At 44.0% G+C, this 27,869-nt stretch overlaps 1 protein-coding gene across 1 annotated transcript; it reads left to right on the top strand.

The window, feature by feature from the left end:
* The first annotated feature begins 12,496 nt into the window (after nt 1–12,496).
* Nucleotides 12,497–26,488, top strand: LOC123409387 (60S ribosomal protein L27-2-like). Its single transcript, XM_045102310.1, has 4 exons — nt 12,497–12,521; nt 12,584–13,104; nt 17,353–17,356; nt 26,471–26,488. Coding segments are annotated over exons 1-4 (552 nt in total). The 3' UTR covers nt 26,473–26,488.
* Nucleotides 26,489–27,869: the final 1,381 nt, after the last annotated feature.

Genomic DNA, 27,869 nt, shown 5'->3' with positions numbered 1-27,869 from the left:
GAGAATTTCACTTTTGTTGTCAAGGTAAAAAATGATGAAGATCACACATATTTTGGTTGTTCTAATTGGAGAGACATTTACAAGGCATATGGGTTGAATGAGGACATGAACATTACCTTCAATCTTGGTAATGATGATGTCCGTGATAATAATATAGAAATTTGGGTGCATGCGGAGGATGACTTGATTCCAGTTCTACCTCAAGGTGCGTTTTGTCAACAGATTTGTTAGGTAATTTATATTGATTATTTAAAAGTATCTTGTACTCATCCCGATTAACCTTCTTTATTTTCAATTATTAGCTTATTTCCGTGCTAGAAGAACTACACGGGAGATAGTAGATCGGACCTACTACAGTTATGGCTCCAATCTTACTTGGTTGAAGAAAAATCATCTCATCTCATTTATTCATGATGTTGACAATCATGCTAAATACTACAAGACTAGCAACATTTATCATGAATATGTGCCACTAGTGCACGAGTTGAGCCATGCTAACATCACTTCAGAAAACTTTGTGAGATTTTTTATACCATTGCGTCACTAATCCATCTTTTTTATACATCATTCTTAGGCATAACTAGTTTGCTAACTATATCATTATTACTAACAGGTACTCCCGTTAGACACCATGCCTAAATGGATGTTTACCACCGGTGATTTGCAAATGGTTAGCTTACGGCCAATCCCGATTAATTACCATGGTAAATACAGGATATCTCAAAGTGAAGACACTCTGAAAATCAAAGGATGGAGAAATGCAACACAAGCATCCATGATACCATTTCGAGAGGAATACTTGCGCATCCCACAAGTTGGAGATAGGTTCATTTGTGTTCTTGAATACAAAGATGTCGGAGTTCGCCTTTATGTTGCTTTTTTAACTAGGAGACAGTAGTAGTTAGTGTTTCAACCTTGTGATAACTTGGTCATTTGCTACTATGATAACAACCAGAATGATGAGGAGTTCATCTTTTTTATGCTATTTTACCTAGAACGATGAAGAGCTTTTTAACTAGTATGTACAATGATGAGGAGTAATATACAATGTCGTGTAACGCTTTATGTACGTACTATCTAGCGTCTAGTTGACACCGATCGAAAACACCAACAAGCATAAGGAACCAAAGATGATGGACACAAAAAGAAAAGGGGGAAACACAATATGGAACCCCTAATAAAACCATCCAAAAGCCCTAACCCCCCCCCCTTCCAAAAAAAGCGCTTGCGAGTTGCCGACGCGTTGGTGCCTTTTGGTCCCGGTTGGTGTTACCAAGTGGGACTAAAGGTCCTCCTGCTGGGCGCCCCGCAATGACCACGTGGAGCTAATTTTGGCCCGGTACGTAAGCTAGCCGAGACTAAAGGTTTGGGCCTTTAGTCCCGATGGTTTTGTCCCGGTTGAAGAACCAGGACTAAAGGACCTATGGAACCGAGACTAATGGCCCTTTTCCTACAAGTGTATCGACTCGATCAACTGGTACCGAAGGAGATCGAGCCCAGAGCGATGCCAAGTTCTATACCTTTGAACTTTTTGGTAACTTGTTTCCAAAGGGGGAGAAGTGTATAGATCAATAGGGCTTCGAGAGAGAGTGTGTGTTTCTTTTCATTGTTCCCTTTGGTTTTTCAAAACATTTGGTCTTTTGGATGTCTCAAACTCTATCGTGCTTGATCATACGCATTGATTGTAGATGGTACTACGTCATACCTTTGAGCTATCTACATGTTGATCATTCATTCATTTATTTGGTGTAACATGCATTACTATTCATTCATATCATTTGTGCGGACTACCAAGATGTATGTGACATGGAAGAGTGACGCATGATCCTAATTGATTGTGCATTTGCATTCAAATGCAAATATAAATTAATACACAAATTTCGAGGGAGCTCTTGCTTATCACATACTTCTCAAAGCGACGATGCTAATCATTGATTATATCTTTTATCGAAGTTTTTATCTATATGTTGCCATCAATTACCAAAAAGAGGAAGATAGAAGGCACAACTTCTCCCTAAGGTAGTTTTGGTAATTAATAACAACCTATGTGGCATTGAACTAATGATCTTATCTAAGTATATTTTAGAAAAGTTCAAAGATGCATTGACTAAGGATTGTGAGCGGAATCCCTCGATACAATTAAAAAATACGATTGGCCGAGCTTCAATCTACAAGACTTTATATTTTATATTTGTGAGAGATCAAATTTGAGTCCATAGGAAAGTCAATACTATTAAAAGGGGGCAAGGTATCTATGATGAATTGGTTGCTCAAGTGCTTATAGATAGACTCCAAAAATACTCATCCATTCTCCCACAAAAATATTTGTCCAAATGCTAAATATCAAAATTGGATTTTCCATTCGGCCATACCGGTTTTCCACTAGACAGAACCTATACCAAATCGTAGAGCCTTGATACCACCAACATTCCTTTCGGTCCTACCAAAATCAGTGACCAAGTTTCTGGTATGTCGTTTTCAAGAATCGGAAATTCCTAATTTTAGAATCGTTCTCACCGATATTTGGAAACTGTCCTAGGTCACCCATATCGATACCACTAAGATTCCTATATCGGTCTCACGAAGAATACAAAAGTTGCCAAATTTTGTACAAGTCGGTGCCACCGAGATTCACTTCGGTTTCACCGAGTTGGGCAATAGTGTTCTAACGGTTGCATTTTTGGAGATGCCTATATATACCCATCCACCAGCTCTCATTCATAGAGGAAGCACTCAGAACACGCATACACTTTCCATATCCATTATTCTGAGAGAGAGAGCCACCTACTGATGTGTTGAGATCAAGATATTCCAATCCATGCATTTGAAACTTGATCTATAGCCTCCCCAAGTTGCTTTCCACCCAATTAATATATTCTATCGATGCCAAATCTATGAGAGAGTGATTGAGTGTTGAGGACACTATCTTCTGAAGCACATGAGCAAGGAGTTCATTGTTCTACCGCATCTATGATCTTTTGGAGGGTGATGCCCCCTAGATTGGTTAGGTGTCGCTTGGAGCCTCCTACTTCATGTTGTGGAGTTGAACCAAAAAAATTGCATGGGCAAGGAGATCGCCTACTTCGTGAAGATCTACCCCGAGTGAGGCTAGTCCTTCGTGGACGTAAGCAAGGATGGAATAGACAAGGTTTCTTGTCCGTCGACCCTTCGTGGGTTTAGCCCTCCATGGACTCGTGCAGCTGTTACCCTCCATGGGTTGAAGTCTCCATCAACGTGGACGTACGATAGCACCACCTATCGGAATCACGCCAAAAATTGTCGTGTCAATCATTGCATTTGATCTTCCTATCCCTACCCTCTATTTACATCTGCATGTCATTACTTTCCGCTACTATACTCTTAGACTTGCATGTGTAGGGTGTGCTTGACTTACAACAATTGCTAAAACTTGCCCACAACTAAAATTGGAAAAAGTGTAAGTTTTTATTTGGTCAAGTAGTCTAATCACCCCCCCCCCCCCCTCAAGACATACTTGGGATCCTACAATGATGAAACCCCATTGTTTTAACCTTATTACCAACAACATAAATACTTTTCCTTGTCCTTTCTGTCACTGGAGAGGACCACCGCAAGGTTGAACCTATTAGAAAGCACCTCCCCCACTGAAGATAATTCAAATATACTTGGCCAAACTAGATCGATAGATCATAGAAAAATACAAAGCTATAAATTAAGCTAATAGGTAGGCTCAACAATGCAAAATAGATCAATGAATAATCTAACCATAAAGCCACAATTCATCGAATTCTAACAAATACATCGCAATAGAGAAGATCATTGTATGCAAGACCAAGAGAGAGAGAGAGAGAGAGAGAGAGCAATCTGGCTACTTATATGAACCCGTAGGTTTTATAGGAACTACTCAGGTGTAAGAAAATTAAAGACATAACATAGTTGTGGCAAAACTGAAAACAAACAGAGGTAGGGAATCATATTTTTGCAAACTTTTTGGAGAATTTTTTTTTTCTACTATACATATTTGAGACTTAAAAAAATTCTAAATTAAAAAGAAATTATTTTAAAATAAAATGTTTAATAAATCATAAAATATTTGTGGGTTCAAAAAATATTTGAGCTTTTGTAAAAAAAGGCCTGCTTATTCAAAAATGTTCAAAATATTCAAAACAAATGTTCAGAAAATCAAAAAATGTTCATGATTTCTTAAAAAGTTAATGTATTTTAAAAATTAAAACTATATTCATTTATGGGAAAATAACCTAAAATTTCAAAAATAATATAACTAATCATAGTTTTAATCGCTAATAATTAACTATTGATTGATCCAGTGTTAAGGTTTATTCAGCTGCCCATGTCGTCATCTTGCACTAGGTCTGATAATTATCAGGTTTAGGTGCAGGCTCGTTGTCAACCTAAAGCATCGTCATGGTGCCGCCCATACGAGCTCTGTGAACGATGTGGTCCTCCCAAGTCAAAGACGAACCAATCTGTTGCCCTCATAATAAGTTGAGCATACATACATTAGGCTTCAGAATCCATGACTTTTACCCAACGCACGCCAAGTTGCACATCAATAAATTTGCAAATAAAATGAAACCTCACATCAGTAAAAACAGGAACAGATTATGTTCGTGCAACAGAGATAAGGATAAACACAAAGTACAAGCAAAAAATATTCGGCGCTGAACTTGGGGAGCTCCTATTTGACGCTCCTTGCGTCAAATTGGTGGCACAACGCACAGGGAATAACGGGACTGGGCCGGCCCATCGAGCTGTACATGCAGAACGAAAAAATATAACAAAGAAGGCTCGGCGCGATGTAAGGATTCGAACCAGAGACCGGCGACATGCATTTGCAGGATCATAGCCACTCCAAAATAGAAGCTTTACGATTTCTATTGCAGCGCTCAACCTAAAGAACTACTCCCTTCATTCCTAAATATAAGTCTTTTAAGAGATTTCACTAAGTGACTACATACGGAGCAAAATGAGTTAATCTATACTTTAAAGTATGTCTATATACATCCGTATGTAGTTCCCTACTAAAAACTTTTAAAAGACTTATATTTAAAAACGAAGGGAGTACGCACTAACGAATTCATAGCCGATGTACTGTAGCTAATTTGAATGAGTTAATCTACCTAAATAGAATTAGTCACTGCAACGATATTCTTTGTTTGCGAAAGTGTGCTTTTGTAAAGTGTACATTTTAGAAATGTGCAAACATTTTTTATGAATTTTAGAACAAATTTTCAAATTCGTGAACAAAATTAGAAAACTATGAACATTTTTCGAATTGTGAACAAATTTTGAAACTGTGCACATTTTTTTATTTTCAGAAATATCTGAAAACATCAATAAATTTTCAAATTCGTAACAAAATTATAAAACTATGAACATTTTTCGAATTATGAACAAATACGAAAGCGCGAACATTTTCTGTGAGTTCCAGAATAAATTTTCAAATTCGTGAACAAAATAATAAAACTATGAACATTTTTCGAACTGAGAAAAAAATTTGAAACCGCGAACATTTTTGTGAATGTTAGAACAAATTTTCAAATTCGTAACAAAATTATAAAACTATGAACATTTTTCGAATTGTGAACAAATTTTGACAGCACGAATATTTTTAGTAAATTTCAGAACAACTTTTCAAAACATGAACCAAATTATAAAAATATGAACATTTTTCGAATTATGAACAAATTTTCAACCGCAAACATTTTTCAAACTGCGAATAAATATTGAAATATGAAAAATTCAAATTTGTGAATAAAATTATGAACATTATTCGAATTGCAAAAAACAAAATCAAACCGTGAACATTTTTCGAATTGTGAACAAATTTTGAAACATCAACATTTTTGTGAACATTTTTCAATTTATAAAAAAAATTGAAAGAGCGAATTTTTTTGTGAATTTCAGAAAAAAAATTCAAATTCTTAACAAAATTATAGAACTATAAACATTTTTTGAATTATGAACAAATTTTGAAAATGCGAACATTTTTTGTGAATTCCAAAACAATTTTACAAAACATAAACAAATTTTGAAAACGCAAACATTTTTTTGTGAATTCCAGAACAATTTTACAAAACATAAACAAAGTTTCAAATTCGTGAACAAAATTATAAAAGTATGAACATTTTTCAAACTGTGAATAAATTTTCAAACCGTGAACATTTTTCAAATTGTGAACAAATTTTGAAACATGAACAAAATTTCAAATTCATGAATAAAATTATAAAATTATGAACATTTTACAAATTGGGAACGGATTTTGAAACCGTAAACTTTTTTGAATTGTGAACAAATTTTGAAACATGAACAAATTTTAAATTCATGAACAAAATTATGAAATTGTAAACATTTTTCGTATTTTGAACGAATTCTGTAATCGAAAACATTTTTTTGAATTGTCAACAAATTTTGAAACCATGAACATTTTTCGAATTGTGAACAAAGTTGAAATCTAGAAAAATAAACAAATTTTGAAACTTTGAATATTTGTAAATAAAACAAACTTGAGAAAAGAAAAGTATTAAAAAGAAAAAAGGAAAAAAAAATACAAAATAGGAGAATAAAAACTGAAAAAAATAGAAAAACAAAAACGAACGGAAACCAAAAAACGGTTCAGGAACCTTCTGAAAGGTTCGTAAAACCGGGAAAACCGCGTGTAACCTTCCAGCAGGTTTCCAAAACTACAATCAGTGGAACGCTTATGGGCTGCCGCGTGTGGGTGGATCCCTTCGTGCGATACCCCGACATTTTAACGCAGAATGCGTTAAATAGCATTTTCCCTGAATTTCCGCGCAGTTGTGTTAAAAGTTGCAGCCGAGGCAGGGGGGCGGAGCCCATTGAGCCGGCCCTTATGCACGAAAATACGGATCCAAAAATTTGCTTAGCTGTGCTTATTAACAGAAAACGGCCTGGACATCAGGTTGGGCTTGGGACAGTGCAACCGGGCCCAGTTGCCAGCCCGCAAACACCATTTCTGAACCCGCGTGCGTTTCCCTGCAGTCTAACCATCTATCCTATTGTTCGACCGCCATCGAAACCGGTTGTAGATATTGCAAGGTACCATCTTTCATCACGTAGACCCAGTAAACAAAGACTTCCTGGTTTTCATAGGAGTAAGTAACGATCATGTACAGATCAATGCCGAAGCCGTATAAAGTACCTGCAAAAAATTTATACATGTTTATCTGTTAAAAACCATGTCATGCCTACAGTACCATATAGCCCATAGTAAATCACATACTCCAGTACGAATACGCTGCACAATGTTTATATCAACTCCATTTAGTCGCGTCCCAAATAACGTGTCATTGCTATCAGGAGGTATGATATTAGAGGCAATATGAATTGTTTGCCACAAAAATTTTGCTAGCGGACATTGGAGAAAGAGGTGTTTGATAGTTTCATCATGATCACAAAAGCTACAACGTTTATTTCTCTCCCAATTACACTTGACCAAGTTGTCCTTAGTGAGAATCACCTCCTTATGAACAAACGATATGAAGACTTTGATTCGTAAAGGTACTTTGACCTTCCAAATATGGATCGTCTCGGGAATTGGACCAGTATCAGAAAGGTCCAAATACATCGATTTCACTCAAAAGATGTCATTTGAGGTAAGCTTCAATGAACCCTATCAGAGTCGTCTGATAACCGAACATCCATGAGTCTTCTAACTAAGTGTAACTAAGCTTCCCAGCGATGGCCCACAAGAGCTTGATGGAATTGAATATTTAGAGGGTTAGACTGTAGTATTGTGACAACGTACGCCTCCTTACATTGCAAAAAATTATAGAGAGATGGATATTGTGTCATTAGAGACATCTCCCCCAACCACGTATCCTTCGAGAATCTCGTCGACTCGCCATTTCCAATGATAAATTTAGTTCTATGGAAAAAGGCTGATTTTATTCTCATCAAACCTCTCGAGAAGGGTGAATCATTGGGTCTGACAATGATTTGGGCCAAGGTCTTAAATTGTAAGTACTTATTACACAAAATGTATACCCACATGCTTTCTGTCTCTACAGATAGTCGGAAACCATTTACTGAGCAGACATCTATTCTTTACCTCTAAATTCTCAATTCCCAGACCTCCTTGATCCTTGGTCCTACAAATAATATCCCATCTAGTAAGTTTGTACTTCTTCTTTACCTCATCACTCTGTCAGAAAAAGCGTGATCGATAGAAGTCCAATCTTTTTCGTACCCCTACTGGTATCTCAAAGAAGGACAGAAGGAACATAGGCATACTCGTGAGAACCGAGTTAATCAATATTAGCGGTCCTCCATAAGACAAAAGCTTATCCTTCTAGCAGCTTAGCCTTTTCTCGAAACGATCCTCAATACACTTCCACTCTTTGTTTGATAATTTACGATGGTTAATTGGTATGCCTAGATAACTGAATGATAGGCTCCCTAATTCACAATCGAACAGTTATTTATAAACGTCTTGCTCATCTTTGGCTCTTCCAAAGCAGAACAACTCACTCTTGTGAAAATTAATTTTCAAACCCGACAACTATTCGAATAAGCATAGGATAAGTTTCATATTTCTAGCTTTTGCACACAATGATCAACTTAGGTGAGGACGTTGTTAACCACATCCACGACGCAGCCACACAACGCGGCCGGGCCGATCGGCGTGATGATGCTAGGCCGCGCACACTACAATTTCATCTCAATCTTCATGAATGATCAATCGTCCTTTCGCAAAGTACACACTAGTAGAAAATGGTCCATTTGTCCCAGTTCCAGAGGCCCATTAGCCCCGGTTCCGGAACCGGGACTGAAGGGTCGGGACTAAAGCCCAAAATCTTTAGTCACGGTTCCTTTACCAACCGGGACAGAAGGACCTCCACGTGGCCTCTGCGGGGAGCCCAGGCAGGAGGGCCTATAGTCCCGGTAGGTAATACCAACCGGGACCAGGAGGTGGTTTTTTTTGAATGGGGGTGTGTTGGGGGTTTTGGAGGGTTAATTTAGGGGTTTCATATTGTGTTAACTAGCTAATAGAGAGAAGTGTCCTCTCTTTCTCCGTGATGTAGAAGTAACGAATTTAGCAAGTTATCCTCAATCTCTTAGGTATTGTGGCGTACCGACCATTCATTTACGACATCTAGGCTAATGAACCCAACGTCGAAGATTCATCCACACATGAACCTAATCCGCTTTCCTTCCCCCAATGATATAATAACCAATCATGATCATAATAAAAAATCATCCTGATAATCATGATGAACATCATCATCATATTAATATAAAAACTCTTGCATCACTATATCTAATAATCATCATAGTCATTACCACCAACACTATTTAATCATCATTTTCGTCAGTGAGACATCATATAACAAAAGTTGGTCACTAGTCATAATCACAACTCCTCATCATCGCCATCATCAACAATAGCACATTGTAGCACATAATAACACATTGTACCTAGGACCTACTCCTCTCTCATAGGACCTACTCTACCCTCTCTTAGGTAGAATACCATAAAGCAAGATAGGCCCTGACTCTACATTATGGAGAATGGAGATTATATTGTCTCCCATTCTTGAACTACGCACAATGTTGCTTCCAAGTAGCTCTCTATAATTGACCATACATTTTTTCCAACCTTTGATTTTCATTTCATCGGTTTTAGAAATCCGGTATGAACAGGAGTGATGCAGATACCTAGGACCTGGTCGTGTTGGTCTTATGCTCATAACGTCAACGCGACCTCTTGGAAACATCAAATAAGGCACACAATCTTGCGGGATTTTCTGTTGCAAAATATAGTATTAACTTTGTAGCTAGCAATGTAGTTTAGTTTTACAAGAATTTATGCAAAAGATGCACGAATGTTGTAATAGTAGAAAATCTTACCATGCAATCTCCATGCATGTTACCGTAGTTCACCACGTGCACTAGTGGCACATATTGACCATAATGTGGGGGAGTTTGCTGATAGGTATTGTAATTCTCAAGATCATTGCTAAATGCGACAAGATGATGTTTTTCCTTACAAGTTAATTCCACTTCATCATTATAGTAATAGGTTCCATCTACCATCTTCCATACATTTTTTGAAGAATGAAAATAAGATGTCAATGAAAATAAGTTGTCAACTATTTTTAAATAAATAATATAAATTACTTAATAAATATGGTTGAGAAACTCACATAATGGTAGAACTGGAGGCGTCTGCACATCGACCCAGATGTCGATATTACCTTCAATTTCATCTTACGGACGAATATCAAAGGTGATAAGCGTATTAGGCTCAAATGCATAAGTCTTGCATAGTGCTTGCCAATTTGTGCATTCAAAATAGGAGTAGGTGTCTGCATTGTACAACTTTACGGCAAAAGTATAACCATGCCCGGTCCTCAAGTGAACTCTCTTTACCTCCATAGTTTTTTCAGTACTGATACCAATCTTATCCAAGACATAAATTCTTGCATGTGAGGGGATACGCTGGTAGAATAGTAAAAAATAAAAATTATAAGTTGAAGCAAATGAAGTCATGCTTAGCTATGAAAAAAGACTTGTCGTTGTGACTTACTGTATCCACTTCGAAGTCCTCATCCAGCATGATGCTGAAGCGCCTATCATCAACTAGGTGAGGCGTGTCGCACAGGCCGCGCTCGTCTTGGCAATATTCGCACATAGCGAATTTCCTTTTGTCGTCAGACATTTCCTTCCTAAAATTGATCAACACACAAATCACTATTACTCAATATGCAACGGGTTGACTTTAGGTCTGTCGAGTCTTTCCTTCCTAAACTCTCATCTCACGTATATGGTGGTCACTCCCTCTGATATTTCGATCGTCGGTGATGGTTGCTACTCCTCCTTTCCCTAATGCATTACAAATATCTAGCACAAGGAAAAGAAGGAGAAGCGACCCCACGACAACAGTCATGATTGTTCGGTTGTTCCTCTATCTAGCACACAAGGAAAGGAAGGAGAAGCGACCCCCCGACACCTAAAGTCAACCCGTTCCATACATCAAATAAATGACATATAACTCATCATCATCTTACTCATTTAACAACTCATGAAAGCCATACAAGGAGCAACGACAAACCGAAACATAACCGATATTATCACTAATACATCCCGAATATTATCATACAATATCAGTAATAAAAACCCAGTTGACGTCTCAAGGTGCAGGCGGTGGCAACCCAAAGATAAGGAACCATCACTGGATCATAGATTGGGTGATGTCGCTCGAGAACCTGCTAGGTATTGGAGAACCTGGCATCCAACGCAGCTATGTAGCGACAGACGTGCTCGTCCTCCTCCCTGACACGGTGACGTACCACCTCCGTGGCGGCCAGCTCCCTCGGCACCGATAATGGCCCACGCGACCGCCACCAAAGAAGCTCCAGGTCAACGATGAGACCCGGATTCCTCACCAAGGTGCGCCCCCCGGAAGGTAGCACCTCCGAGTGCCAGCCCGGCAGAGCCTAGACCGGGACATGCTGGCGCCTATCAAGCAGGCTCTCGCTGACCACTCGGCGACGAGGATGCGGGCCGGGCATCGTGGACGTCGAGACAAATTCCTGTGAGAAAATTTTCTTATTGTTTAATGTTTTACTTTATAGTTATCGTTCATACAATAATCATCTCATTTGAATTTAGCTAGTGCCCACTACCTATTTTCCTCAACACGCAAGTATGACACCAAATATACAATAATAAAACACAATATATATATATATATATATATTGCAAATATTTCCGCAACAACATTCGGGGCTTGAGCAAATATTTTGCAAATATGCAAGAATCATATCCTAGCAAGAACCCTAGGCATGGGGATGTCTCACCACAGGTTTGGGTCGGTGTCGGGGTCGATGTCGGGGTCGAGGTCGTCGACGGGCTCAGGGCGGCGACGATGATGGGATCGGGGCGATGAAGGGCTCGGGTCGAGGGCGGCGACGGCGACGGGCACTAGGGCGGCGACGACGACGGGCTCGAGGCGGGGGCGGCGACGGTGACGGGCTCGGGGGCGGCGATGACGACGGGCTCGGGGCGGGGGTGGCGACGGCGATGGGCTCGGGGGCGGCGGCGACGACGGTCTCGGGGGCGGCGACAACGACGGGCTCAGGGCGGGGGCAACGACGGCGACGGGCTCGGGGGCGGCGATGATGAAGGGCTCGGGGCGGGGGCGGCGACGGACCCGGGGGCGGCGACGACGACGGGCTCGGGGACGGCGGCGACGAGGAGGAGGAATGGATCGGCAGCGGCGACGCGGGGCAAATGGGAGAGGTTGGGGAAAATTCGATAAGTCTCGCCTTATATGCGAAAACCTGTTGTCCCGGTTCGGGGAACAAACCGGGACTAAAGGTCAATTTTCAGCAGCCTAACGGGCGGGAAGAAGAGATCTTTAGTCCCGGTTTGTGCCGCAAACCGACACTAAAGGGAGTCTGGTCCCGGTTTGTACCACCAACCGACACGAAAGGATGTCTTTGGTCCCGGTTGGTGCCACAAACCGACACGAATGGCATGTGACTGCCACGGCCGAGGTGCTTGGTGAAGAACCACCAAAAACAAGATCTATTCTTCACATGATTCGGCGAAACCCTAGCGCCGCCAACCCTATATAATCTCCTCCCCACCCACGCCGCCAGCTTTCCCCCGCCCATAGCCTCCAACCCCTCACCTAACCCGAAACCCATCGGTGGCGGCGCAGCGCAAGGAGAGGTGAAGTTCCTGAAGCCGGGCAAGGCGGTGATCCTGCTGCAGGGTAGGTACGCCAGGAAGAAGGCGGTGATCGTGCCCGTGTTCAAGGAGGGCACCTGCGACCACCCCTACGGGCACTGCCTGGTCGCCGGCCTAGCCAAATACCCAAAGAAGGTGATCCGCAAGGACTCGGCCAAGACAACGGCCAAGAAATCCCGCGTCAAGGTCTTCCTCAAGCTCCTCAACTTCACCCACCTCATGCCCACCCGCTACACCCTCGACATCGACCTCAAGGAGGTGGTCTCCGGTGCCCCCGACTCCCTCACCACCAAGGACAAGAAGCTCACCGCCGCCAAGTCCGCCAAGGCCAAGCTCGAGGAGAGGTTCAAGACTGGCAAGAACAGGTGGTTCTTCACCAAGCTCCGCATGATTTGACATGATTCTTCACATGATTTGACATGATTCCACATGATTTGACATGATTCAAGAAATTCCAACAAGATATATTCTTCACATGATTCGACATGATTCAATAAATTCCAACAAGATCTATTCTTCACATGATTCGACATGATTCAAGAAATTCCAACAAGATCTATTCTTCACATGATTCGACATGATTCAAGAATTGCCAACAAGATCTATTCTTCACATGATTCGACATGATTCGACATGATTCAAGAAATTCCAACAAGATCTATTATTCACATGATTCGACATGATTCGACATGATTCAAGAAACTCCAACGAGATCTATTCTTCACATGATTCGACATGATTCAAGAAATGCCAACAAGATCTATTCTTCACATGATTCGACATGATTCCACATGATTCGACATGACTTAAGAAATTCCAACAAGATCTATTGTTCACATGATTCGACACATGAAACATAACATCTCATATAGATCCACACTAAAAACAAAGTCTTCATGAACCATTCAAAGCCACATCATCAATTTTCAACACTTTCTGACTTCATTTCGTATTTTTCATGCTTTTACTGATTTTTGGAGCTAAATGACCCAGAAATTGAAAAGCACTACAAATGAACTCTTAGTAGGTTGAAAGTTGGCATGGTATCATAATTTCACCCACATAGCATGCACTACAGGAATCACCTTCTTTGCCGTCTGCCATCACAGACGGCAAAGACAAATACCCGGACGGCAAAGACCGTACCACAAACAGCAAAGATTGTCACGGCCGGCAAATTTTCTGCGTCAGCCTACGACGGCATAGGACATTCTTTGCCGTCAGCCCCCTCAAAGCGGACGGCAAAGCTCTTTGCCGTCAGCTTCCCTGAGGAGCTGTCGGCAAAGAGCTTGAGACGGCAGCCGAGAGGCGTTGCCTCCGTTAGGGGTTAACGGAGGCTCTTTGCCGTCTGCCTGGTGGTCAATCTTTGCCGTCTGCCTGGTGGTCAATCTTTGCCGTCTGCCGTGTCCTCCCCTCCCCCTCTCTCCACTCCTGCCCCTTCCTTTGTGCCCTCTTCTTTGCCGTCTGCCCCCCCCCCAGCAGCAGACGTCAAAGAGCCTATATGGGTGCCCAGGAAGCACAGCTGGGTGCCATGTGGCACCTTTGCCGTCTGCTGGCTGATGGCAAAGGCCTTTGCCATCAGCCAGCAGACGGCAAAGAGCCCATATTGTCACTGTTTTGTTTATTTTATGTTATTTCACAGCAATAATATATATAATTAATAGCACATATATGATATATAGTTCACAACACATATATGATATACATATAAAGTTCACCAATGTCATTTGTTCATCAATGGACATCCATATATCGAAAGAAACCAACATATACAAAGTTTCATCCATATATATATACATATAGTTCCACATATATTGTTCATCAACACATTGTTCATCAACACATACAAAGAACCAACACATTGTTCATCAACTCAAATAAAAAAGGAAACTAAAGCACTCCAACGCCAGCTTCCATGCATGTAGTACATCCAATCTGCAAAATAGGAATAAGAAAGTAAGTTCAAGAAGAACAACAACATATATGACAAATAAGCTAAATTGAAGAAGAAAGAGAAGAAACAATAAGAGAACAAGGAGAAGAACAACAAGAAGGAGGATGAGGAGGAGGAGGAGGGGAAGGGGAAGGAGAAGGAGAAGGAGGAGGAGAAGAAGAAAAAAGAAGAGAAGAAGAAGGAGAAGAAGGAGGAGAAGAAGGAGAGAAGAAGAAGGAGAAGAAGGAGGGCTCCTTCTCCTTCTCCTTCTTCTTCTCCTCCTTCCTTCTCCTTCTTCTCTTCTTCTCCTCCTCCTTCTTCTTCTTCTCCTCCTCCTCCCTCTTCTTCTCCTTCTCCTTCTATTCTTCTTCTCTTCTTCCTCTTCTTCTTCCTTCTCCTTCTTTTTGAGCTAAATATTCCAATTATGTCATTTTAGAGGAAAAGAAGCTAAGTATATAATATTCATGAGCTAACCAAGGTTCTTATGCCATTTTGAGCTTATTACGGTATTTTGGAGCTAAATGGGCTAACTATGTCATTGTTGGGTTAATTAAAGAAAGGATAATATGAAAGAGGAGAAGAAAGAGGAGGAGGAGGAGAAGAAGAAGAAATCAAGAATAAGGAGGAGGAGGAGGAGAAGGAGGAGGAGGAGAAGGATAGAAGGTCCTTGGCCTTCTCCTCCTCCTCCTCCTCCTCCTCCTCCTCCCCCTCCCTTCTCCTCCTCCTCCTCCTCCTCCTTCTCCTTCTTCTCTTCTTCTTCATCTCTTCTTCTTCTTTCTTTTCATTTTGAGCTTATTATGGTAGAAGAAGAAGAAGAAAGAGGAGGAGAAGAAGAAGAAAGAGGAGGAAGAGGAGAAGAAGAAGAAATCAAGAAGAAGGAGGAGGAGGAGGAGGAGGAGGAGAAGGCCCGGGCTTCTCCTCCTCCTCCTCCTCCTCCTCCTCCTCCTCCTTCTTCTCTTCTTCTTCATCTCTTCTTCTTCTTTCTTTTCATTTTGAGCTTATTATGGTAGAAGAAGAAGAAGAAATCAAGAAGAAGAAGAAAGAGGAGGAAGAGGAGAAGAAGAAGAAAGAGGAGGAAGAGGAGAAGAAGAAAGAGGAGGAGGAGAAAGAGGAGGAGAAGAAGAAGAAGAAAGAGGAGGAGGAGAAGAAGAAGAAAGAGGAGGAGGAGGAGAAGAAGAAAGAGGAGGAGGACGAGAAAGAGGAGGAAGAGAAGAAGAAGAAAGAGGAGGAGAAGAAAGAGGAGGAAGAGAAGAAGAAGAAAGAGGAGGAGGAGGAGAAAGAGGAGGAGGAGAAGAAGAAGAAAGAGGAGGAAGAGGAGAAGAAGAAGAAATCAAGAAGAAGAAGGAGGAGGAGGAGGAGGAGGAGAAGGATAGGCCTTCTCCTCCTCCTCCTTCTCCTCCTCCTCCTCCCTTCTCCTCCTCCTCCTCCTCCTCCTCCTCCTTCTTCTCTTCTTCTTCATCTCTTCTTCTTCTTTCTTTTTATTTTGCCTATTTCTTCTCCTCTTCTCCTCTTGTTGGAGCTAAATTACCTAATTATGTCTTTTTTGAGCTAAATATTCCAATTATGTCCTTTTAGAGGAAAAGAAGGTAAGTATATAATATTCATGAGCTAACCAAGGTTCTTATGCCATTTTGAGCTTATTACGGTATTTTGGAGCTAAATGGGCTAACTATGTCATTGTTGGGTTAATTAAAGCAAGGATAATATGAAAGAGGAGAAGAAAGAGGAGGAGGAGAAGGATAGAAGGTCCTTGGCCTTCTCCTCCTCCTCCTCCTCCTCCTCCTCCTCCTTCTCCTTCTTCTCTTCTTCTTCATCTCTTCTTCTTCTTTCTTTTCATTTTGAGCTTATTATGGTAGAAGAAGAAGAAGAAAGAGGAGGAGAAGAAGAATAAAGAGGAGGAAGAGGAGAAGAAGAAGAAATCAAGAAGAAGGAGGAGGAGGAGGAGGAGGAGGAGGAGAAGAAGAAGAAAGAGGAGGAGCTTATTATGGCATATTTTCTAATGTTTCTAATCTTCAAGTGCATTGCATTCATCTTGATCTTGTGATCGTCACGCACCTCGGCAACATCCAACTCCAATATCATCTTCTCCTCATCAAGGCTTTTAAGGACCTTCGACAACTTATATATAAGCTAATAATAGATCTTTTGCGTCTTTCGATATGCGAAGAGAAGTAAGAAGGTTTACTATTGGGATAACAAAGATATGACCATATTTCTGATCAATTCAACAGACGAGATCGGATCTTCTACTTTCTGAAAATGATAGAGAGTCAGGAGAGGGTCTATGTTAATAGTGCTCTTTAGATAGGGAGAGGAAAGACGTAACTAGACCGTGAAAATAATATAATCTTTTACCGCTACATCCGCTGGAGAAGAAAACTCAGCAAAGGATATTCCTATCCTTTCTCTAGTTGAAGACTAATCTGGATATTCCCTAACATGCCGGGGACACTATGAACACACACGTACTTGGTTGACTTGACGTCCCGTCTCACAACCGTGTAAGATCTAATAAACAAACAACTTGCTTGCCCAATCCCTATTGAGAGGATTTCTTGAGCTTGAACTTCCTTTTGTAGCTCCGCACAAAAGGACTTCTTTTCATCCGCAATGAAGATTATACCACCACTTGGTGAGTAAGGCCTGATTTCGTCCCGTCCATAGCACTTCAGAAGTCACTTTGGCGTGGCGCTGCTGGATACTTCTGTTCAATAGGAAGTTTACCGTTTACCCATAGTGAGCACACCATCCGGCACCGGAACCGCATTGCTGGCATTGTCGGGTGTGAAGGTGGTCTCCACAACAATGAAGGGAAGTTTGCCTCAAGAAGATGCTCGGAGCGGGTGGCCTCACGGCACGCGCCCTAGGGAAGCGCTGCCCTGCCACCACAACCACGACCCACAAGGGGAAGGGTGTCATTGCAAATGCTGGTATCACAGGCTCATGTTAGCGCCTGCCTCCCTCCGGTATAGGAGGTCGCGCCAAGCGCTCTCGTTAGGCCGGGCTTGGGAGCTCCCTCATAGAACCTCATGGCTTGGTCGGTGTGATGAGGAGCACCCAGGGACCCCGTGGAGGTGCGCCTTGGCATGTGCCCCATGAGCTGGGACTGTGGCGCCAAGCGCCAAGGGCGCATGAGTTCACCGCACAGGAGATCAACAAGCTGCAAGGTGTGTTGGCCATGCACGCCTCGCGAAGCGTCGGGACCCCGCAGGCTCATGAAGCCTCATGTGCCAACCGTCCCCCACCAGAGGGGTAGACCCCCACGACATGGGACGTCAAGCGGCCTCACGCACTCGTGGCAGCCTGGCGTTCAAGTGACTTTTATGGTTGTTCGAATCAAGAAATTCCCTGTATTTTGCATCGCCCCAGGTGGGTGTTTCCTGGATATGTAACATACTCGATTAACCTTCACTTGAGATGGTGTCATTTGTCTAAAACTTAAGCTATGTTGTCTCACCATTGCAGGGGGCTAGCGTGCCCCCGCAACTGCCGTGGGATGGTTCCGTGGTGGGGGTTAGACACGACATCTGTGTCGGGACTTGTCCTTGCAGCATCGAGGAATCTAAGTGATCGAGCTCTGGCTCATGGGTTGGCCACCCATGTTTGTTATCTTGCCTTGGGCGTCACACTCGGGGGATGGCTCATGGGTTGGCCACCCATAAAGAATATCGGGCTCGAGGCACTACCGCGGCAGTCTTTTTTGAGCTAAATTACCTAATTATGTCTTTTTTGAGCTAAATTACCTAATTATGTCTTCTTGGAGCTAAATTGGCTAATTATCTCATTTTAGAGGAAAACAAGCTAAGTTTGGAGGAGAAACTTACCGTAGTGGTCATCAAGGAGGAGAAACACCACGGTTGCTCGCGCCGGCTTCGTTTGGAGACGGTTGCCCTGGAGAAGGGTCGTGCGATGCCGCTCGGGAGTTATTCTGCAGAAAAGATATTTTGCAGTGTCTCAGTTAGCATGATGACACTCAATTATTAATACTAGTTTATAATGAAACTCACCGTGCCAATCGAAGAGAAGACGGGCATCGGCGGAGGGACTTGACCGCTCTTCTCACACAGACCCTGAAGAGTGGGTCGTATTAGTTAGTATTGAAACAGACATTACACACATGATTTGGCTAATGTGAAAAAAAACATACCACAAAAAGCTCGTACAGGGCCCGTTGACCCGCCTCATTCCGGGCCCTCTCCTCCTCAAGCAATCGTGTCGTGCTCTGGTCCCTCTCATCAAGAGCAGCCTGGCTTGCCAATCTCTCTTTCTCAAGAGCAGCCTGGTTTGCCGCTCTCTCTTTCTGAAGAGCAGCCTGAAAAACCATTCCTCGTTACCACAGTAATGATCTATGGTGACACACATAATGAAATGGATGAAAGTGTTCTTAGTCCGTACAACTAACCTCGATGGCAAGCTCGACTGGCCGTGGACGACGCGTTATCTCAGGACAGTTGCTCGACTGGCGCGCCTTGATCTCCGGAAGAGTGAGTGGACAACGTATTATCCCATCTCCAATGGCTATCGAGCCATGGGGCCTCCCGCCACCAGATATCATCACCAGCTCTGGATCCAAAGGTTCCTGGCTAGGGTTAAAGTCATCCCCTTTCGTAGCCTTCCCCGCGTCCCTGTATGCCACGAGCTTCTGGTGGGATGATATGTTGGTGAAGTTACTGGGATCATCCAGGTCAGACTCAGAGAATGCCTTCGCCTTCTTGTACGAGCCAGTATGGGCCATGCCATAAACGTCGTACAAGTGTGGCATCTCAGTCTTATTGTGATGCGCCTAAAAGAGAGGAACAAAATATTAGCATAAGAATGAATTGCATGAATCATGAAGCAAATCACATACCCAGTTTCGTCCAAACTGAAGTAAGTTGGTGCTGCCTTGATGGTGTGGCACACCAACCATTTGGCTACGCCGATCCTTCGCATTATCGTGGACGGCTCGCCAGCTGCCTGTGCACCACTCATCAACCAACGCCTCCCAACAATCCATCTTATCCGCACACCATCTCGGGGGCACCTGTAAGTTATTAGAAAGAATTTTCAGCGCTACGCCTATGAATGAAATCAAGAAAACTACGTAGAAGGACTTAAGAATAGGTAATTACCTTCATGTATTGCTCCTTCTTCAGAAACTTTCCGCGGCAATCCTTCTTCTCCTTCTTAATACCACGCGTGGCGTAGTAATCTCGAATAGCCTGCGGCCGAGCCTCGTGGCGCAAGTTCTGTAGTAACCGCCTACACTCGACCTCGAGAACCCTGGCCGCCGCCTCCTCATATCCATCCTCACACCTATAGATGGTCTGCAATCAAACGTGAAAACACCGATTAGTACAATAATGAGGTATATGCTTAATTTTAGATTCTGTAAAAGGATAATTTACCCAAAAGCTCCAGATCACCATCTCGGCCCTCGTGTGGCACAAGACACCATCTATAATCTCCTCCGGCGGGGCCTGCGCAGCCTCGTAGTGCTCCCAGGTAAATCCTAGTGTAGGAACCTGACCCTCACCAGGCAACGTGACAAACCCCGGGAAATTTGTCCGGCAAAGCACACCAAGGATGGAGTTCGGCCTGCGGACTCCAAGAGGGTGTACCCATCCCCTGCAGTATGATAAGGTCAGTGCATTAGATATTTGAACAAACTTGAAGGCAAAAGCTAAAAAAAGGGTAAATGTACTTACCTATCTCCTTCAGGTTTTATCACCGGCCTCTGCTCGCGCGTAGCCGGGGCGACCGGGAGACGTGTACTACCACGCTTGTACACGGTAGCCGGGGCCCCGTCCACCTGCACATCGCCCTCGCTATCCGTAAGCTCATCCCCGCCATCCCCGCACCCTGAGCCACCCGGACCCTCGGTCCAATCCGGCAACTCGGTACGATCCGGCCAAGGCTCCCATCCGGACCTCTCCACGTCGGGTGAAGCCTCCGGAACCGTAGTCTCCTCCGGCTGCTCCTGGGCCGAATGCACCTCGACCCGAGGCTGCTCCTGGACCGGAGTCTCATGGGACAAATGCCCATGAACACCAGGCTCCTGGACCGGAGTCCCCGTAGCCTCCTCCACAAACGGGTCGACCATACTAGTCCTATGCTCGGGTGAATGAGCTGGTGGTGGTGGCGAGGATGGCTCAACAGTCCTCCTGGATCTTCTGCGGCCACCACCTCTCCCTGTACCCTTCCCCTTCTTCCCTACCCGACCAGCACCTCTACCAGCGGGCAATGTCGCCGACGAAGAAGAACCCCCGGCTGGTGTCGAAAGACTGTCTGCCAAGGCTCTACGGAGAGATAGGGGTGGAAGGGAAGTACCACCCCTCGTGCGGGGCGCCTGGGAAGAACCCGTCGAGCGCTCTGGACCCGCGCCCACCATCTTTCGACACCTGCCATGATAAAGATTAAAAGAAATTAGTACAACATAAAAAAATTGAATGACTGACATGAATAATAATATGTACATGAATAATAAATATTAAAATATATAGATATTATCTTCTGTTGCCCGGCTCTCCAAGGAGCCGGAACCCTAGCCTCCGCCGCACCTAACCCTAGCCGCGACGGCCCCATCTCAACACCACCACCGCCCCACTGCCGCAAACCACCACCACCGCCCCGCTGGGACCCAACCCCCGCCGCCGAGCGTCGCCCCCACTACCTACGGGCCGCCGTCGCTGCCGTGGGCCACCCCGGCCTTCCAGCCACTCCACGGAGGGGCGCCGCCACTGCCGCCGCAGCTGCTGCTGCAGCACTACCACGCCGCGGGTACTCCCTGGCCGGTGTGGCCGGCCACCACCGCGCCGCTGGGGGGGCTGCCCCAACAGTCGCTACCGGCCACCACGGCGCAGGCGTCGGGGGTCGGGGTAGGGGGTCGGGGGTCGAGGGTGAGTGTTGTCGGGGGTCGGGGGTCGGGGGTCGAGGTTACCTATAAAACTTTCTAGGTTACCTATAAAACTTTCTAGGTTACCTATAAAACTTTCCAGGTTACCTATACTACTTTATAAAACTTTCCAGGTTCCATAAAAAATATTTCATGCCGGGGTGTCGTCGAGATGTCGTGTCGGGGCGTCGTGTCGGGGTTTCGGGGCATCGTGTCGGGTGTCAGGGGTGTCGTCGAGATGTCGTGTCGGGGCGTCGTGTCGGGGTTTCGGGGCATCGTGACGGGTGTCAGGGGTGTCGTCGAGATGTCGTGTCGGTGCGACAACTACTATTGCGAGCTGTTGTAATATCCTCAACGTTGTGGCTAGTGCAAGCATAGGCGGCGACCGGAGGGCTCTACACGGTCAACTACAAACCTAACAACTAACCTAACACACAGTAGGTAATTAACAACTAACCTAACAACTAACCTAGCTCGAGGGGTAATACCACTAACAACTAACCTAATTATCACTAACCTCGTGCTACTAGGAGTACTAGTAAAGTACACATCAACATCATGTATATCAAATATACTTCTTTCGACTTTTGCCAGCCTTCTTATCTACCAGGTATCTAGAGTTGCTCCGCCTCAGTGACTGTTCCCCTCATTACAGAAGCACTTAGTCTTGGGTTTGGGTTTAATCTTGGGTCTCTTCATTAGCGCAGCAACTGTTTTGCCGTTTCACGAAGTATCCCTTCTAGCCCTTGCCTTTCTTGAAACTTAGTGGTTTTACTAACCATCAACTATTGATGCTCCTTCTTGATTTCTACTTTCGCAGTGTCAAACATCGCGAATCGCTCAAGGATCATTGTATCTATCCTTGATATGTTATAGTTCATCACGAAGCTCTCACAGCTTGGTGGCAGTGACTTTGGAGAACCATCACTATCTCATCTGGAAGATTAACTCCCACTTGATTCAAGTGATTGTCGTACTCAAACAATCTGAGCACACGCTCAACGATTGAGCCTTTCTCCTTTACTTTGTGGACAAAGAATCTTGTTGGAGGTCTTGTACCTCTTAACAAGGGCATAAGCATGAAATCACAATTTCATCTCTTTAGAACATCACTTATGTTCCGTGACGTTTTACAACGTTTTCGGCGCCTTGCTTCTAAGCCATTAAGTATTTTTGTACTGAACTATCGTGTAGTCATCAGAAACGTGTATGTCGGATGTTCACAGCATCCACAGACGACGCTCGAGGTGCAGCACACCGAGTGGTGCATTAAGGACATAAGCCTTCTGTGCAGCAACGAGGACAATCCTCGGTTTTACAGACTCAGTCTGCAAAGTTTGCTACTATCAACTTTCAACTAAATTTTCTCTCAGAACATATAAAATAGTAGAGCTATAGCGCAAGCTACATCGTAATTCGCAAAGACCATTAGACTATGTTCATGACAATTAGTTCAATTAATCATATTACTTAAGAACTCCCACTCAAAAAGTACATATATCTAGTCATTTGAGTGGTACATGATCCAAATCCACTATCTCAAGTCCGATCATCACGTGAGTCGAGAATAGTTTCAGTGGTAAGCATCTCTATGCTAATCATATCAACTATACGATTCATGCTCGACCTTTCGGTCTCATGTGTTCCGAGGCCATGTCTGCACATGCTAGGCTCGTCAAGCTTAACCCGAGTGTTCCGCGTGCGCAACTGTTTTGCACCCGTTGTATGTGAACGTTGAGTCTATCACACCCGATCATCACGTGGTGTCTCGAAACGACGAACTGTAGCAACGGTACACAGTCGGGGAGAACACAATTTCGTCTTGAAATTTTAGTGAGAGATCACCTCATAATGCTACCGTCGTTCTAAGCAAAATAAGGTGCATAAAAGGATTAACATCACATGCAATTTATAAGTGACATGATATGGCCATCATCACGTGCTTCTTGATCTCCATCACCAAAGCACCGGCACGATCTTCTTGTCACCGGCGTCACACCATGATCTCAATCATCATGATCTCCATCAACGTGTCGCCATCGGGGTTGTCGTGCTACTCATGCTATTACTACTAAAGCTACGTCCTAGCAAAATAGTAAACGCATCTGCAAGCACAAACGTTAGTTATAAAGACAACCCTATGGCTCCTGCCGGTTGCCGTACCATCGACGTGCAAGTCGATATTATCTATTACAACATGATCATCTCATACATCCAATATATCACATCACATCGTTGGCCATATCACATCACAAGCATACCCTGCAAAAACAAGTTAGACGTCCTCTAATTTTGTTGTTGCATGTTTTACGTGGTGACCATGGGTATCTAGTAGGATCGCATCTTACTTACGCAAACACCACAACAGAGATATATGAGTTGCTATTTAACCTCATCCAAGGACGTCCTCGGTCAAATCCGATTCAACTAAAGTTGGAGAAACCGACACTTGCCAGTCATCTTTGAGCAACAGGGTTACTCGTAGCGATGAAACCAGTCTCTCGTAAGCGTACGAGTAATGTCGGTCCAAGCCGCTTCAATCCAACAATACCGCGGAATCAAGAAAAGACTAAGGAGGGCAGCAAAACGCACATCACCGTCCACAAAAACTTTTGTGTTCTACTCGAGAAGACATCTACGCATGAACCTAGCTCATGATGCCACTATTGGGGAACGTCGCATGGGAAACAAAAATTTTCCTACGCACACGAAGACCTATCATGGTGATGTCCATCTACGAGAGGGGATGAGTGATCTACGTACCCTTGTAGACCGTACAGCAGAAGCGTTAGAGAACGCGGTTGATGTAGTGGAACGTCCTCACGTCCCTCGATCCGCCCCGCGAACAATCCCGCGATCAGTCCCACGATCTAGTACCGAACGGACGGCACCTCCGCGTTCAGCACACGTACAGCTCGACGATGATCTCGGCCTTCTTGATCCAGCAAGAGAGAAGGAGAGGTAGAAGAGTTCTCCGGCAGCGTGACGGCGCTCCGAAGGTTGGTGATGACCTTGTCTCAGCAGGGCTCCGCCCGAGCTCCGCAGAAACGCGATCTAGAGGAAAAACCGTGGAGGTATGTGGTCGGGCTGCCGTGGAAAAGTCGTCTCAAATCAGCCCTAAAACCTCCGTATATATAGGTGGGAGGGAGGGGAGGAGGCAGCCTCAAAACCTAAAGGTTTGGCCGAAATTGGAGGTGGAGGAGTCCTACTCCAATCCTACTTGGAGTAGGATTCCACCTTCCCACTTGGAAACTCTTTCCACCTTGTGTTTTTTCCTTCTCAAACCTTATGGGCCTTAGTGGGAACTTATTCCAGCCCACTAGGGGCTGGTTTATCTCTTCCCATAGCCCATGAGACCCCTTGGGGCGTGACACCCCTCCCGATGGTCCCCGGCACCCCTCCCGGCACTCCCGGTACACTACCGATGAGCCCGAAACTTTTCCGGTAATGCACGAAAACCTTCCGGTAACCAAATGAGGTCATCCTATATATCAATCTTCGTTTCCGGTTCCGGAAACCCTCGTGACGTCCGTGATCTCATCCGGGACTCCGAACAACATTCGGTAACCAACCATATAACTCAAATACGCATAAAACAACGTCGAACCTTAAGTGTGCAGACCCTGCGGGTTCGAGAACTATGTAGACATGACCCGAGAGACTCCTCGGTCAATATCCAATAGCGGGACCTGGATGCCCATATTGGATCCTACATATTCTACGAAGATCTTATCGTTTGAACCTCAGTGCCAAGGATTCATATAATCCCGTATGTCATTCCCTTTGTCCTTCGGTATGTTACTTGCCCGAGATTCGATCGTTAGCGTCCGCATACCTATTTCAATCTCGTTTACCGGCAAGTCTCTTTACTCGTTCCGTAATACAAGATCCCGCAACTTACATTAAGTTACATTGCTTGCAAGGCTTGTGTGTGATGTTGTATTACCGAGTGGGCCCCGAGATACCTCTCCGTCACACGGAGTGACAAATCCCAGTCTTGATCCATACTAACTCAACGAACACCTTCGGAGATACCTGTAGAGCATCTTTATAGTCATCCAGTCACGTTGCGACGTTTGATACACACAAAGCATTCCTCCGGTGTCAGTGAGTTATATGATCGCATGGTCATAGGAATAAATACTTGACACGCAGAAAACAGTAGCAACAAAATGACACGATCAACATGCTACGTCTATTAGTTTGGGTCTAGTCCATCGCATGATTCTCCTAATGATGTGATCCCGTTATCAAGTGACAACACTTGCCTATGGCCAGGAAACCTTGACCATCTTTGATCAACGAGCCAGTCAACTAGAGGCTTACTAGGGACAGTGTTTTGTCTATGTATCCACACAAGTATTGTGTTTCCAATCAATACAATTATAGCATGGATAATACACGATTATCATGAACTAAGAAATATAATAATAACTAATTTATTATTGCCTCTAGGGCATATTTCCAACAGGTCGCAGGGCGGCGGCGGTGGGGAGGTGGGGGGGGGAGGCGGCGGCGGTGGGGAGGTGGGGGGAGGCGGCGGCGGTGGGGCGGCGGCGGCGGTGGGGGCGCAGGGAGGAGGAGGAGGCCCGCAGGGGGGGGGGGCGCAGGGCGTGCGTGGGAGAGAGAGAGCGCGCGTGGGAGAGAGGAGAGAGGGAGGCGCGCGGCGACCGTTAACTATTCGGGGGGCCATCTACTTTGCTGTCTGCCGCTGATCCCCTTTGCCGTCCGCCACGGACGACAAAGCTACTTAGGCAGACGGCAAAGGGGTGGGTGGGGCCGGGGTGGGATGGGGAGAGAGGAGGGGTGGGGTGGGACAGCTTTGCCGTCGGCCATCCCTACCTTTGCCGTCTGTCAGCAGACGGCAAAGAGGTGGCTGATGGCAAATATTTATTTTGCCATCAGCCCCCTCTTTACCGTCTGTTTTTTGCCAACACACGGTAAAGAGGTTCTTCGTCGTCCGCTGGCTGACGGCAAAGCTTTGGCGGACGGCAAATATTGGAATTCCAGTAGTGATGTGCTAAAAAGTTGAGAGGGTTGCCGCAAAAACTGAATGCACTTCATGTACAAATCGGACAATCTCTTCCAAAGTATGAGGTTTTCATACGAAAACTCATCTGTTACAAAAGGCATTTCATTTTTCTGAACTTATTTGAACTCCAGACATTTTCTGTGTTCAAAATGACCCATTCAAGGCCACATCATCAATTTTCAACACTTGCTGACTTCATTTGGTATTTTTCATGCTTTTACTGATTTTTTGGAGCTAAATGACCCAGAAATTGAAAAGCACTACAAATGAACTCTTAATAGGTTGAAAGTTGGCATGGTATCATCATTTCACCCACATGGCATGTGCTACAAAGTTGAGAGGGTTGCCGCAAAAACTAGATGAACTTCGTGTACAAATCGGACAATCTCTTTCGAAGTATGAGGGTTTCATACGAAAACTCATCTGTTACAAAAGGCATTTCATTTTTTCGAACTTATTTCATTTTTTCCACATGGGTGCGTGTATTAAAAACCATTACAACATATCATGAATAGAGAAGTGACGAAATTAATAAAATTCATCATCACATTAAAGCCAAAGTAGAGTAGTGACCAAAATAAATACATAACGTTCTTACATAGTTCTCATTATTGAACCAGATATAGCTCTCTAGAGCATCTAATTAGAACATACATTGAAACTACTAAATTTAAATGCAACAACAAATGCGATCATAACCGCAACTAAGATACAAATTGATCCAATGGCATAATGATACCAAGCCTAAGTATGAATGAAATATTTTCTAATATTTTTAATCTTCAAGCACATTGCATTCGTCTTGATCTTGTGAGCGTCACGCACATCGGCAACATCCAACTCCAATATCATCTTCTCCTCTTCAACTCTTTGTAATTATTCTTTCAAGTTACTATTTTCTTTTTCAACCAAATTTAACTTCTCGGCAAGAATTTGTATGGCGGTTCGAATTTCCGGTTCACATACCTCCTAGATAGAAATCCTATGTCACGTTGGTCGGCATAATTGTCATAAACACTAAATAAAACAAATAGTTATAAAAAATAATATATGCAACATCCAACCATAGACAGGATGAGGACCGACGGAGGCGGATACCAAAACCATCGCATTATATAATAACAAACAATAATAGAAGTAAGAAAATTACACAAGCATCTATCTAAATCATACAAGTAAGAACTTTTTTCTTTTAGAAAGAAGATAAGAAGAAGAGACTAACCGCGGTGGTGCCGATGTCGAGATGGGCGCGGGCGATCGACGGCGATGAGGATGGGGACGGGACACGGACGGACTGCCAAAGCTACACAAAA

Source organism: Hordeum vulgare, chromosome 7H (assembly GCF_904849725.1).
Source record: "Hordeum vulgare subsp. vulgare chromosome 7H, MorexV3_pseudomolecules_assembly, whole genome shotgun sequence".
NCBI lineage: Eukaryota > Viridiplantae > Streptophyta > Magnoliopsida > Poales > Poaceae > Hordeum > Hordeum vulgare.
Note: the sequence above shows the minus strand (reverse complement) of the source record. Positions and strands in the feature narration are given on the sequence as shown.